General features: G+C 32.7%; 4 protein-coding genes across 5 annotated transcripts; 3 read left to right on the forward strand and 1 right to left on the reverse strand.

The window, feature by feature from the left end:
• Positions 1 to 1,715: 1,715 nt before the first annotated feature.
• On the forward strand, positions 1,716 to 3,236 carry LOC145744700 (glycosyltransferase 1 domain-containing protein 1-like). The gene has a single exon (XM_082562620.1). The coding sequence runs from the start codon at positions 2,062 to 2,064 to the stop codon at positions 3,232 to 3,234; it is 1,173 nt and encodes a 390-aa protein (XP_082418746.1). The 5' UTR covers positions 1,716 to 2,061; the 3' UTR covers positions 3,235 to 3,236.
• Positions 3,237 to 3,632: 396 nt separating this feature from the next.
• LOC145744701 (quinone oxidoreductase PIG3-like) lies at positions 3,633 to 4,973 on the forward strand. Its single transcript, XM_082562621.1, has one exon. The coding sequence runs from the start codon at positions 3,639 to 3,641 to the stop codon at positions 4,752 to 4,754; it is 1,116 nt and encodes a 371-aa protein (XP_082418747.1). The 5' UTR covers positions 3,633 to 3,638; the 3' UTR covers positions 4,755 to 4,973.
• Positions 4,974 to 5,823: 850 nt separating this feature from the next.
• Positions 5,824 to 12,527, forward strand: LOC145744608 (ubiquitin thioesterase zranb1-B-like). 2 transcript variants are annotated; one of them, XM_082562500.1, is made up of 11 exons: positions 5,824 to 6,525; positions 6,588 to 6,741; positions 7,729 to 7,919; positions 8,281 to 8,434; positions 8,764 to 8,835; positions 8,941 to 9,142; positions 9,558 to 9,672; positions 10,268 to 10,397; positions 10,714 to 10,826; positions 10,893 to 11,000; positions 11,841 to 12,527. In XM_082562500.1, exons 1-11 carry the CDS (start codon positions 5,836 to 5,838, stop codon positions 11,844 to 11,846), a joined length of 1,935 nt encoding a protein of 644 aa, XP_082418626.1. In that variant the 5' UTR covers positions 5,824 to 5,835; the 3' UTR covers positions 11,847 to 12,527. The 2 variants fall into 2 exon arrangements, with proteins under 2 accessions (XP_082418626.1, XP_082418625.1); XM_082562499.1 differs by lacking the exon at positions 11,841 to 12,527 and adding an exon at positions 11,075 to 11,587.
• LOC145744609 (uncharacterized) lies at positions 11,705 to 13,681 on the reverse strand. Its single transcript, XM_082562502.1, has 6 exons — positions 13,524 to 13,681; positions 13,362 to 13,455; positions 12,691 to 12,910; positions 12,431 to 12,589; positions 12,266 to 12,371; positions 11,705 to 11,978 (listed from the first exon to the last, which is right to left on the reverse strand). The coding sequence occupies exons 1-6, from the start codon at positions 13,624 to 13,626 to the stop codon at positions 11,815 to 11,817; spliced, it is 846 nt and encodes a 281-aa protein (XP_082418628.1). The 5' UTR covers positions 13,627 to 13,681; the 3' UTR covers positions 11,705 to 11,814.
• Positions 13,682 to 13,709: the final 28 nt, after the last annotated feature.

A 13,709-nucleotide genomic window follows, 5' to 3' on the forward strand; every position in this document is an offset into this window, starting at 1 on the left:
GACGTCATAGTAGATGATTCAATTCCTCCAATGATGTCATCAAATTCGACGATGTCACTGTATCCGATGATGTCACTAACTATTGACTTTCTACTGACGTCACTATATCCGATGACGTCGCTTTTCGATGATGTCAATAACTATTGATTTTCTACTGACTTCACTACATTCGTTGACGTCACTATCTGTTAATGTCGCCATATCCGATGATGTTTGCTATGATGCCACAATGCGATGATGCCGTAATTCTGACGTCATAGTAGATGATCCAATTCCTCCAATACTGTCATTAAATCCGATGATGCCGCTATCCGATGATGCCGCTATCCGATGATGCCGCTATCCGATGATGCCGCTATCCGATGATGCCGCTATCCGATGATGCCGCTATCCGATGATGCCGCTATCCGATGATGCCGCTATCCGATAAAACCGCTATCCGATAACGTAACAATGCGATGATGTAACAATGCGATGATCCTGTTGACCGATGATGTCGCTCACCAATGTCGCTCACCGATTGTGGTATGATGTCGCTCACCGATTGTGGTTTGCATAAAAAATAAGACAAGCTTACCTGGAGCAAACTTATTTTGGGTCTGGTGACCATGCCATAGTATACTATAAAATCTTTATGTAAACATTAATACTTTTGGCATGTATTAAATCATTAAATTAATTTTGTCATTTTTTCCCGTCGCATTGTTGTAATATTAATTGTATATCGTATTTATTATTTACTTTTATCAATGTGCGAAAAAACAAAATAATATTAAATAATAAAATAATATATTTTATTTACAGATATTTGTTTTTTAAAGTATTTTATATTGAATAGTTTGATTAGTTGCTGCTTGATAAGTTTAGGTCTAAATTTTGCAAGTTTAATTATTTAAAATATTTACTAAAAAAAATGACATTCTGAACTACCAGGTGAAGTGTTGTATTACGTCATAATGTCAGGTCGTTCAAGGCTGATTTTGCCTTCTTTTATCACGTGACTAACGTAGTTAAAGAAAGTGAAACTCAGTCGCATTCTGCTAATACACTCCGCAAAAAGGAAGGTTAATACTTTGACCTATACTCTGAATGTCGTGGGTCTGATTGGAATTACGTCATCAATGGTACTTACTGTTATGCGATAGAAACTTTACAAATACTATTATGACGTTTATAAACACGTGAATTTCACTCAGAATTAAATATTTTAACCTTATTATTTTAGAATGAAAATCGATTAAATATTACTACGCAATTTACCTAAAACAAAAATAGCGTGTTTTTTGCATGAAAGAAGTATAGGCAAAACGCTTTTAAACCGTTTAATTAGCAAGATTTAACTCTTGCGCAGTTAAAAATTCGTTTTTATACGTAAGTAGCGGTATGGCTTTAGTTATTTTATACTATGTTACTGAGCTCCATTAGTTGGTATTTGGTCACCATTCTAAGTAAATTGCGTAGTTATATTTAATAGATTTTCATTTCTAAAATAATAAGGTTAAAATATTTAATTCTGAGTGACGTGTTTATAAACGTCATAATAGTATTTGTAAAATTTCTATCGCATAACAGTAAGTACCATTGTTGACGTAATTCCAATCAGACCCACGACATTCAGAATATAGGTCAAAGTATTTACCAAAAAGGAATCTCCGCGCTCCGCAAAAACGAATCTCCGCGCTCCGATAATTTACTCCGCCATTTATTAAAAATGTTGCAAATCAAAGTTTATTAACTGATTAGATATGTTCTAAAAATTAAATAAAGAATACTTGAGCTAGGTCTTTAGCACAAACAGACTTATGATTTAGTTATTAGGTCTTAAAGCAGGACTAACTGTTTGCAGTCGAGAAGCACTTTATTTTAATTATTGTAATTTTGTTGATTAATTAGCTAATTAGTATTTTCTTATAACGTATTTATATAAGAATGTAATGCTTTAACCTATTTGTACATACATGTATATTTAATTCTATTGCCATGAGGTGTTAATTATTATTATTAGTTTTTTTTTACCTTTTTTGCTTTTTTGTTGTAACTCCTTTTGCAGTTTTGCACTTCATGATTTCCATTCTAATTATATCACCGTTGCTACCGGCAACTGGCAACAATTCCACAGTTGCTAGGTTACGAGATCACTTTGTTAAAAATAGAATCAAAGTTAAAATTTGCAGTCCGAACCAATTTTTATCGATTGAGGACAAATGCAGTGTTTCCAACTTAAATTTATTTATTCAAAATAATGAGATTACTTGTGTGATTCTGCTTCATGCCTACAAAAGTGGGAGATGTGTGGTGTGTTGTTGTAAAGATAAAAAATGTGTTTTGAATGTTAAATATGGGATCGTATTCGGAGGAACGGATATTAACGAGAATGTGGATGTTGCTGAGAATTTAGATGTGATAAAATCCTGTATTCAAAGTTCTTCTTTTTGTGTTTCTTTTACTGATGATATGAAATTAAAAGCACTTTTATATTTTCCTAATGCGAATATTTTGATTCAACCTCAAGCTTTGGATTATACGACTTTTCAATTTTGCTCCGATCAAGAAATTATAAAACAGGTTGAATGTCCATTAATATTTGTGTTACCATGCACAATAAGAGCTGTGAAGGATCCACTTTTTATTGTTGAAGAGTTTTTGAATTTGGTTAAAATTTGTGAGAAAGATGTCAGGTTGCTGATCCTAGGTTCAAGCGGGGAAGATTTAAATTTCTCGAAATTATTTGTAGAAAAAATTACAAGTATTTTGAAACTTAAAAATAATTTAGATGTTAATTCCAATCCAACGGATCTTTCGACACCAATTCCACTAATACATGGAGAAAATTTCTTACAAACTTGGTTGGATAATAAACACGGAAGTAAAATTCAGTTTATGCCTTCATTACCACATGAACAGTTTATTGAATTCATAAAAAGTAAGAATTGTTTTTGTTTGTTAAATTCATCAAATAGTGAAGGAATGGCAGCTTCAATTCTAGAAGCAATGGCACTTGGGACCCTAGTTTTGTGCAGAGATATACCAGCAAACCAAGCTATTATAACTCATTATGAAACTGGTTTGTTATTTTCAAATCCTGAACAGTTTGTTTCCTGTGCTGTTAAGTTAATTAATGATCTAAAATTAAGAGAAAAATTTGTTCAAAATGCACGCAATTATATCCTTTCTTATCATAACCCGTTTACTGAAGCTGAATTTTATTTAAATTGTGTCAGAAATTATTTTTAAAATATTTTTTTTTGTAGTTTTTAAATTAATAATGAAATAACTTTTTATCTATGATAGTTAGTTACTGTAGATTTATGTTTTTAATATTTAATTAAAACCAAGGTTTAACAATAGAAGCATGACTTATATTTATATTGTTAGTTTTTGTGCGTTTTCTTTTTGATTATTTTTTGTATCAACTTTTATGGATTTCTGTAGTAATTTAGTTTATTTTATTAATGTTTTATTAAAGCTAATATAACTTATTTATTTTGATGATGAAATTAAGATGCGTGCAGCTGTTAACTTGAATTGCATTTTTACCTTTGTGTTTATTGTAGTACCATGTATTCATAACTTGCAATCTAATTTAATCAAGTTTTAAGAGATTAAAAAAATATTTTAAAGATTTATTTGTTTTTAGAATGCTTACCACAAAGTTTAAACCAAAATCTTTTTTGTTAACTTCGTTTAAAATCTTGCTAGCCTGCCAACTTCACCAATCTGTGTTTAAATTATCAAGCGCAATGAAAGCAGTCAGGCAGAAACAACTTGGAAATGCTGACGAATTATTCATCTCAAATGACGAACCACTACCAGCGTTGCCGGTTGAAAATATTTTAATTAAAGTTCATACGGCAGCACTGAATCGTGCTGATATATTAACAAGAGAGGGGAAATACCCGGGACAAAAATCCCCACTAAACTTGGGGCTTGAAGTTTCAGGGGTCGTTGAGAAGGTCGGGTCTGATGCTGAAAAATGGAAAATTGGGGATAAAGTGATGGCATTGTTACCAGGAGGTGGGTATGCTGAATATGCTTCGGTGCATAAGGATCATGTGATGTTGGTCCCCAGTTGTCTTTCACTTCAGGATGCTGCAGCAATACCTGAAGCCTGGCTCACTGCTTACCAACTTCTTCATTTTATCGCGAGGATTGAATCGGGTGAAAAAGTCTTGATCCATGGAGGAGGAAGTGGGGTTGGAACCGCGGCTGTTCAACTCGTTAAGCTCGCAAATTCGACCTCAATTGTTACAGCTGGGACAAGTAAGAAGATTGAGTTTGCGAAAGAGCTCGGTGCGTCCGATGGTTTTAACTACAAAGAGGGGGAATTTGGTTCAAAGGTTAAGGAAGCAACCTCCGGAAAAGGGGTGAATGTGATCTTGGATTGTGTTGGAGGATCATTTTGGAAGCAAAACATCGACTGTTTAGCTGTTGAGGGAAGATGGGTAACTTATGGGTTGTTAGGGGGTTCGATGATCGATGGTCCTTTATTGGGGCAAATATTGGGTAAACGAGCCTCCCTTTTGGGGACAACTTTAAAAGCTCGAAGCACTGAATACAAAGCAAAACTGATTAAAGAATTTAGTGAAAATGCTCTTCCATATTTTAGTGGGAAATCCAAGGTTGTTTTGAGACCAATTGTTGACAAAGTTTTTTCTATTAATGAGGTTTCTGAAGCTCATAAATACATGGAGTCAAATCAAAGCAATGGAAAGATTCTGTTGAAAATTTTGGATGATAAAAAACAAGAATTGTAAATGGATTTAAAGACTCTTATGTTGTTGGAACAATTATATTATTTATCGAATCATTGATTGATGTTTTATTTCTGCTGTGCATTATTGTATTGTTTCACCATTTGAATTGGCAAAAATATTTATTTAAATTTGTAAATTGATATAAATTATGTTATTATGAATGCATTGTATTTATTGCGAATAATTAATTGATAATACTGTTTCATTTATTTTATTAAATATGCATCTGTTGAGAGTTAATTTTATGAACTTAACTTTATTTTGTGTAAACTTTAATGTGTAAGTACATTTTTTTGTGTTTAAATAAATTTAATGACACATATTTGTAAAAATGGGGTTATGATATGTAAAAAACTTGATTTTGCAAATTTGTTTATTGGTGCTAGAACATGGAAGCAGCGGGAATCGAACCTATGACCTCACGTGGTGATGCCCAACATCATTATTTTTTCAGTGGCTTTAACTTTGTTTTAAATATTAATAAACTTATTTAAAAAAATTTTTTCTATCAAATTTGAGGATAAACTTGAACGGTAACCGCATGACGTCATTGTTGTCATTAGTGTAAACCGTAGTTTAATGTTGCGTGACGGAACATGACGTCACAAAACAATAATGTCAGCTGTGTCATTGAGTTGATTTGTTTTTAGTGGAATTGGTTCCGAAAATTATTGATTAAAATCTACTTCAATATTTATTAAAAATGTTTTTTATAAGGGTTTGAACAGTTTTGTCTAATTGTTTCTGTCTGACAGAATGAATAAGTCTACAATTTAAAATATCGTTTTTGTTGTTATTATCGACCGATTGAATGTCAGAAATTGCCTTTTTCTGTAGAAGTTGCTAGTTAAACTTTATTGTAAAGTTAAGTTTTGAGAGCTCTATTAGCGCCGTCCGCCGGTTTAAACGAGTTGTACTAAAATAAATGCGAAGAGGGCGGAATGTACAAAAGAAGATTAGGATAAGGTTATAGAAATTCCGCCCTTTTTGCATTTTATAAACTTGGTGGACGACGCTCATAGAGCTCCAAGTTTTGGTTGTGTTTTTAACTAACTTTTGTTTAGGAATCATTAGGCTTATTATGAATAATGAAAAATGGATATGTTCTTTATGCACTTACGAGAACTATGCCGCTTCTATAAAGTGTTCTATGTGCTCACATTTACGTGATTGTGATGTCATAAGACCACCTCCATTACACAAAGAAAAGGGGCTCGTCATAAAGGAGATAAATGACCCCAAAGAATTTATAATTAATCCTAAAAACACAGCACAAACGAGCACAAAATTTGATGTACCGGAAAATGATCTAAACGCTAAAAATTTAGGTTTTTTAAAATTTGACGATCGGCCTGAATCGCCGACAAACAATTGGGCTTGTTCTATTTGTTTGTTTGATAACAAAGGAGATAATGCTTGGTGTGTTTCTTGTAACTCCTTAAAGGAGAATCCTTCTGTAAAAGTCTCAGAGCAGCCTCAACACGATAAAAACACAAAAAATAGGAAATGGAATTGTGGGAACTGTACTTACGAGAATTGGAATGTTTCAAAACTTTGTGTCATGTGCCGACAAAATCGTGTCGACAACAATATAATAACAAACGAACAAAATTTATTGTCCGAGAAGTTATCCGAGTGTTCCATTGTCCCAGGGTCACCACAAGGACATTCAAGGTCATCAAGTTCATCTTCAGGGTCATCACAGAATGACCTTTCAACCCAAAGATCAACTAAATTAAATCGACATCGAAGACAAAATCTTGATAACCAGGTTTGTTAAAAAAATTAAAATCTAAAAAAAAATTTAAGTTCAACAAAAATAATGTTTTGAAGGCATGTTCGTCACGCACCATCGGGGCTTGTGGAAGCAACCGTAACACTGCCACTGGAGGGCACAAGATATCACGAAGTTCATCCAGGCATGACCTTGACAATCGCAAGAATCGAGGTCGAAACTTGAACTGGTTGTTCTTGAAAGCTTGCATTGGTAATATATGGTGTTTTATATTATTGGTAATTTAATGGTGTTTTTATACCATTGGTAATATATGGTGTTTTTATATTTTTAGTAATTTAATGGTGTTTTTATATCATTGGTAATATATGGTGTTTTTATATTTTTAGTAATTTAATGGTGTTTTTATATCATTGGTAATATATGGTGTTTTTATATTTTTAGTAATTTAATGGTGTTTTTATATCATTGGTAATTTAATGATCTTTTATATTGATGGTAATTTAGTGGTCTTTTATATTATTAATAATTTAATGGTGTTTATCTAAAATGGTTTAATATAAAGTTTGTTAATGGTTAATTTTTTGTGGTTTATATATTTAAGTTTTTTGTAATTTTGTTTATTTATTTTTTTTTGAATTTCAAAACCAAGCTTGAGCCTATATAGTTGTAATTAAGAATCTCCATTTAAATTGGCTCGGTATTGATTTTTGTTGCAGAAATTTATTTTTTCTAACAACGATCAATAATTATATATTCACTTATTTATTTTGATATTTTGTTTCACTTTAAATTTTTGTAGATTTTTTTTTACATATTACATAATTTATTTTATTTTGTTGATAAGACAATCAATTTATTTTTTTAGCTCTTTATTGAAACACTGTTTTTTTACAGTACTTATCTTCTTAAATTTGCTAATAATTATAAACATAGAGGCGTGGTTTTTAGTTAGAACACTTGGCTTTACTACACTAGTTGTAAGTTTTGATTTTTACTGCTTGTGTTCTTGAGAAAGACAGTTTAAACGGTATGAACTCCTGCTGAGCCAGCACTTAATCAGCAGCATAATTATCGGGCAATTATAATTTATAATATCCCAAACTGCCACAGACAACCCGTGACTGGGTTGGGGTAACTGATGTTACTCTATGTTTAGGTTGTGAAGTTGTCCCTCCCACATCGAGGATAAATAAATATCAAAAAAAAAGTTATCAAACAACTAATATTCTTACACAGGAGTTGTTGACAATATTGTTGAATCAGTGGACAGTTACCTCATGCACGGAGGAAATATATCCCGCAGTTTGAACCAAGATGAAGTAAAACTTCTGAACCGACCTTCAGCATTTGATGTAGGTCATACTCTCGTTCATCTTTCAATCCGGTTCCAACGCCACAACATTCTTGCCCTACTACTCAACCCTGAGGTACAGTGATGTATTATTAAAAGTTTTGGTGAACATAAATCAGTGGTTAACCTTTCTAAATTAGCATTATGATTATTTATTTGGTTGAAGATGATATATAAATTTGTTGTCTGTTTTTGTTTGTTTAATTTTCTTAAGAACAGTGTTGTTTTAGTAAAGGTTTTTGTTTACATTTATTATTAGTTAACCGTAGTTAGTTTCTATTTATTAAGTTGGAATTTTCATTTAACTAAAATAACTTTAAAAATAAGTTAATTGGTTAAATAACTTGCTTAACTTAAATTGTTTATGTTACATTATTGGTTTATAATTTAAATTTTTAATAAATTTATTTGGCTGACATGGATTGGAAATATTACAGATTGCACCACGTGCTTTCAAGCGGAACCCGTCTCACTTAAGTCCTGACATCGCTGATTTAATTCGCCGACAAATTACCTCCAGTTTGAGGACAAGGAAGGGGGATTTTCATTGCAGGTTCTTATCAGAATGCACAACTTTTCAACTACCAATCGGTAGGTCCTGGGTTTGAATCTTAGCAAGGGCAGATTTGTAAAAATTTTGCCTGTGAAATAGTTTTTATTATGTTGATGATTAATTGTAAAAAAAGGACATTAAAGTTTATTTTATTCTGGAAATTAAGTTTTCAAATGTTTTACGTTTCTAGATATTTTAAAATTGATTTAAAACTTGAATTAAATTTTTTTATAATGTCCAATTTTTTAAATTAAAAAAAATTTTTAATGAAAAGTTAAAAATTTATGCAGAGCTTAATTGAAAATGGCATGTGGTCAAATGTCAATAATTTTGTGAATTAAATGTTGATGACAATTTTCATTTGTAGAAATATGTGATCTCCCTTCAGTGATCCAAAAGTTGTTGTTTAATGAATTGTTAGATCAAGATGTGCAGAAAGGTGAAATATTTTAGTTTTTTTACATTTTTTTAAAACTTTTTTTTTATTTCTTTTTCACTATTTAAAGTTTGAAGTATTTTAAATTTTTAAATTTAAACCATTTAGAATTAGAAGAGGAAGTTGCAATTAATTGGTCTTCATCTCTCCTCCATCTTGGAGGTTGTGACAACCGATTATATTCCTTATGGAACCGATCAGCGGGGGATTGTCTTCTCGATTCCGTCCTCCAATCCACTTGGGGAGTTTTCGATCGAGATAATGTTCTAAGGACGGCCATGTCTGAAAGCCTACAGGATTGTGCTACCAGGTATGGGTTGTGATGTCATGGTTTGTGGTGTTATAGGGACTGTGATATCATAGGAGTTGTGATGTTGTAGGAATTGTGATGTCATAGGGGTTGTGATGTCATAGAAGCTGTGATGTCACAAAAGTTGTGATGTTATAAGAATTGTGATGTCATATGAATTGTGATGTCAAGGGGGTTGTAATTTTATATGGGTTGTGATAGGATGTAATGTCATAGAGACTGTGATGTCATAGAAGCTGTGATGTCATAGAGGCTGTGATGTCATAGAGGCTGTGATGTCATTGGAAAGCATATGGCTGTTAAGATAATGAGTTAAAATTTTGGCCTCAATAAACTTTTTCTACATTTTCATTCACCCTCAAGTTTTATTCAAGTATAAGCCTTGTTTTTTAACATTTATTTCATTATATTTCAGTTTCTTTAAAAGATGGAAAGATTGGGAATTGAACCAAGCAAACTTGGTTGGATTTACTTTGACCGAGCGACAATGTTTGCAGGATTGGGCTTTTATTCATTCACTAGCTCAACAGGTTTGTTTACTTTAAATATTTTACAAATATGAGTCGTTTTTGAATTTAGAAAGTTAAAATTTCTACTTTTTGTTTAAAGTTTGTAGTTAATAGAAACCAGTACCAAGTTGTTTATGATTGTGAAACTATATTTAGAATGGTTGTAAATATTATCTCATTCCCTCAGGGGGTTTAACTTATAAATAAGTTATTTTTAACAGTAATTGGAAGCTAGTAAATATTGTTTAAACATATTGCTTAAAACTTGACATTATTTTTGTATATAAATTTATCCTTGATGTGGGAAAGTCGAATGTGCGACTTAAACATAAAGTAACATTAGTTACCCCAACCCAGTCTCGAGTTGCCTGTGACAGTTTGGAATATTGTTAATAATATTTCCCCGATATTTAAGCTGCTGATTAAGTGCTGGCTGCAGCATGAGATCAGTGGGGATTGAACCCACGACCTCATGGTGGTGTAGAAAGTGTTCTTACCACTACACCACGCTGCCAGTATTTAAAGTTAAAAAATCCCTAAATGTAGTAACCAGGTTTAAAATATATTTTGTACATCTACTACAAAAACACAAGAATTAACTTTTTTGTTTACATAGCCTGGAGCTTCATTGGAACATTGTCACATTTTTGTGTTGTCCCATATTCTACGTCGTCCTATTATTATTTATGGGATTAAATATTTAAAAAGTTTTCGAGGGGAAACACTGGGATATGCAAATTTTCAAGGTAGATTTTTAGAACTGAAACAAAGGCTACTTATATTTTTTAAATTTATCTTTACTGTTAAAAGGCCCAAATCTCAAGTTGCCTGTGGCAGTTTGGGATTTATTAATAACATTTCCCCGATATTTAAGCTGCTGATTAAGTGCTGACTGTACTCAAGGGTGCTACATGCATGAAAGCAGTGGGGATCAAACACAGGACCTCCTGTAGTAAGGACAGATGTTCTGAACACAACACCACGCTGTTTTAAATTATACTTTTTTAATGTTCGCATGAACTAATAGCTTAAATATATCAATAAGTACTTTGTATCTTAAAGGGGTTTATTTACCTTTCTTATGGGACTCCTCTTTTTGTTACACCAACCCCATCGTACTCGGGTACACTAGAGGGCACTTTACAGCACTTGTAACCATGGAGAACGATGTCAAGGTGAATTTAAATCTTACTTTGTAGCTCTTTACTAACTAAACTTTCTAAAACTTTAACCTCACGCAGAGCATTGGGGGAATACATCATAGTAATTCCTTCAACACAGTTAAATACCTCCCCCTAGTGGACAGCGAGGGAAAGGTTTTACCGGTTCATTTCACAGCCAGAGGAGAGGTCAGATAACTTTTAATTAATTAATTTATTAATTATCTTATGAATACTTTTAAAATATTTAAACTAAATATTAGGCCTTAAATGAAGAAGACCGCAAAACCATTTTACTCGAATGGTTGGATTGTGATGTCACAGGGGATGGTCTGCTGGTTGCCAAGCAACGAGTTGGTAAAAGACCATCCTCTGTGACAAGGATGGTAGAGGAATGGTTGGACCATTATCGCCATCTCTCGTTTACCAACTTGGACCATGTCAGCTCTGATGACGATCAGTAACCATGACGATAGTAACCATGCACACATTGTTGCTATGTGTTGCCATGGTAACCATGTAACTATGCACTTTTATAGTTACCATGGAATCGAGTATTTGCATGTTGTCATGGTGACCTAATCTTTATGATCAGATTATTTTAATATTTATTTCAGGTTTAAATTTTTTTGGTTTTTATTTTGGCAAAAAAAATTGTTTTTGTTTTGTGGCCATGTTGTTTGTTTCGTATTGTTCTCACTGTGACATCATAATATGTGCAGTGGCACAAAGATATCAATTATGTTTCTTCTTTATATTAAAGATCAGTTGTTCTACTTTGGATTTTGGTTTTCAGATAAGTTCTAACTATTCTAGAATTGTCTTTATACCAAATCTTTACCTAAAAAGGGCAAAGTTCTGTATAACCTAAACAAGAAAATGGAATTCAAATTTATTCTTGTATTCATTTAAAAAACACCAGTTTTCCTACAATCTTGTATTATCGCATTGTCTATTGCACCGAAACAATCTCAAAACACTAAAGTCTATGACATCACAATCATCAAGAAATTTCCAATTCGTTTTCAGATTTAAGGTTGATAAGTGAGTTACTCGCTCTAGCGAGTTCAGCGATGGAGATCCGACCTTGACGTTTAACGTACTCTGCTACGGCTTGTAACTCCTCGGTTGATAAGTAGATGAATTTTCCCCGATCGTCAATGACCCCTGTGTGATGTCATAATAGTAAAATCATTGTTACGTCATAATCTTTATTGAAATGTCAAATCAGGTAAGTTAATTTATTAACAATCAAATCATGAAAGTTTTAATTAATTAAAACTAGTTTATAGCCCGCCTTTTTGTCGGCATTTTAATTGTCATAATATGGTCGCAACTCTTAACTAATATTTGCCAGCGCATCCACAAACGGCAATTTTATTTATTTTGTAGGCTTATAAATTGGACAAATATATATTGCCCACTAAGCTTCATTATATATAGTTGACCCAAACCTGTTAAATTTCCATTTTTTAATAATTCTTGTATTCTGTCGATAGCTTCTTGAGTTCTTAGGCCAAAATGCGAAGCTAAATCTTCAAGCAAAACTACTTTTGTTTTCTGAGAATAAAAAAAAATTTTAAGGAATATTTAAAAAATCTTTTCAAGTTTAACATTACCTTTACATAGTCGATAAACTCTTGTAAAAGATTTTTATTTTCTTCTTCGTTTTGTTCCTTTTCGCCTTCTTCTTCAATATCAAACTCTTCTCTCATTTTCTGATACTCTTCTTCTTCTATTCGAGCTCTCTCTTCTTCTGCCTTTTTCTCTATTTCAGCCTAAAAGAGAAGTTGTGTTAGAAAGAATTTTAAACAGGGTAACTATTTTAAAATTAATCATTTTTGATAAATTAAACTTTTTAAACAAATATTCAACCCACTTGTTTTTCCTCCTCTAATTTCTTGTTCTCTTCCTCCTGTTTCAAGATCTGTTCCCTCTCCTCCTGAGCTTTCCTCCTCTCCACCCTCTCTAACTCATCTGCTTCTCTTCTGATCCTTTTCTCCTCTTTATCTTGCAACTTCCGTTGTTTCTTGGCTCCGATCTTTTCCTTGGGGCGATCTTCATCAACCTCATTGCTGTCTTGAGAAGCTTGCTGTTGCCTGTTAAAATATTTGGTTTATTTTCAGTTTGTCCTCATTTATTTTTGAAATTGTTAGCTCCTAAAAAAAAAGTAATTTTACTTTAAGGCAGTAAGGGTGAATTACTCAAAATATATACATTTTTATTGCAGATTTTGGATATATTTATATTTTTTTGTATATCCTTGATGTAAGTCGAATGTGCGACTTGAACATAGAGTAACATCAGTTACTCCGGCCTAGTCTCGAGTTGCCTGTGGCAGTTTGGGATATTATTGATTATAATTGCCCAGTAATTATGCTGCTGATTGCTGGTTTAGCAGGAGTTCATATTGTTTATAGTGCCTTACTCAATGGCGCTACAGCATAAGGGCAGTGGGGATCGAACCCACGACCCCATGTGTGGTGTAGAAAGTGTTCATACTACTACAACATGCTGCCAGCTGAAACTAGGTTTAGTTAAGTGCTTTACCGCTGAGCTTGTTGTTGGATGCGGTCTCTTGCACCTCTTCTTCTGACTCCCGGAACATCCGGATCTCTCTCTCGAGGAATTGCTCTTGGTCGAACTAGATTAAAATTGTTGTGATAGTTTAATAATATAAATTTAATTTTGGCAACTTTGCTAGCATTCTACCTTGAGGTTGTTGTGCTTGGTTATTTTTGTTGTCTTTTCTTGTAACGAAAAACAGAATAACTGCCACAATAACAGCGGCGACAATATAAACAATTGGCTCCATTTTATTTATTTGAATTCAAATTACTTTACACAAAATTTAACGTCACTCAACGTGATTGTGTTGTCATAAGTAGTCATGGTCGG

This window comes from Corella eumyota, chromosome 3, assembly GCF_963082875.1.
Source record: "Corella eumyota chromosome 3, kaCorEumy4.1, whole genome shotgun sequence".
Lineage (NCBI taxonomy): Eukaryota > Metazoa > Chordata > Ascidiacea > Phlebobranchia > Corellidae > Corella > Corella eumyota.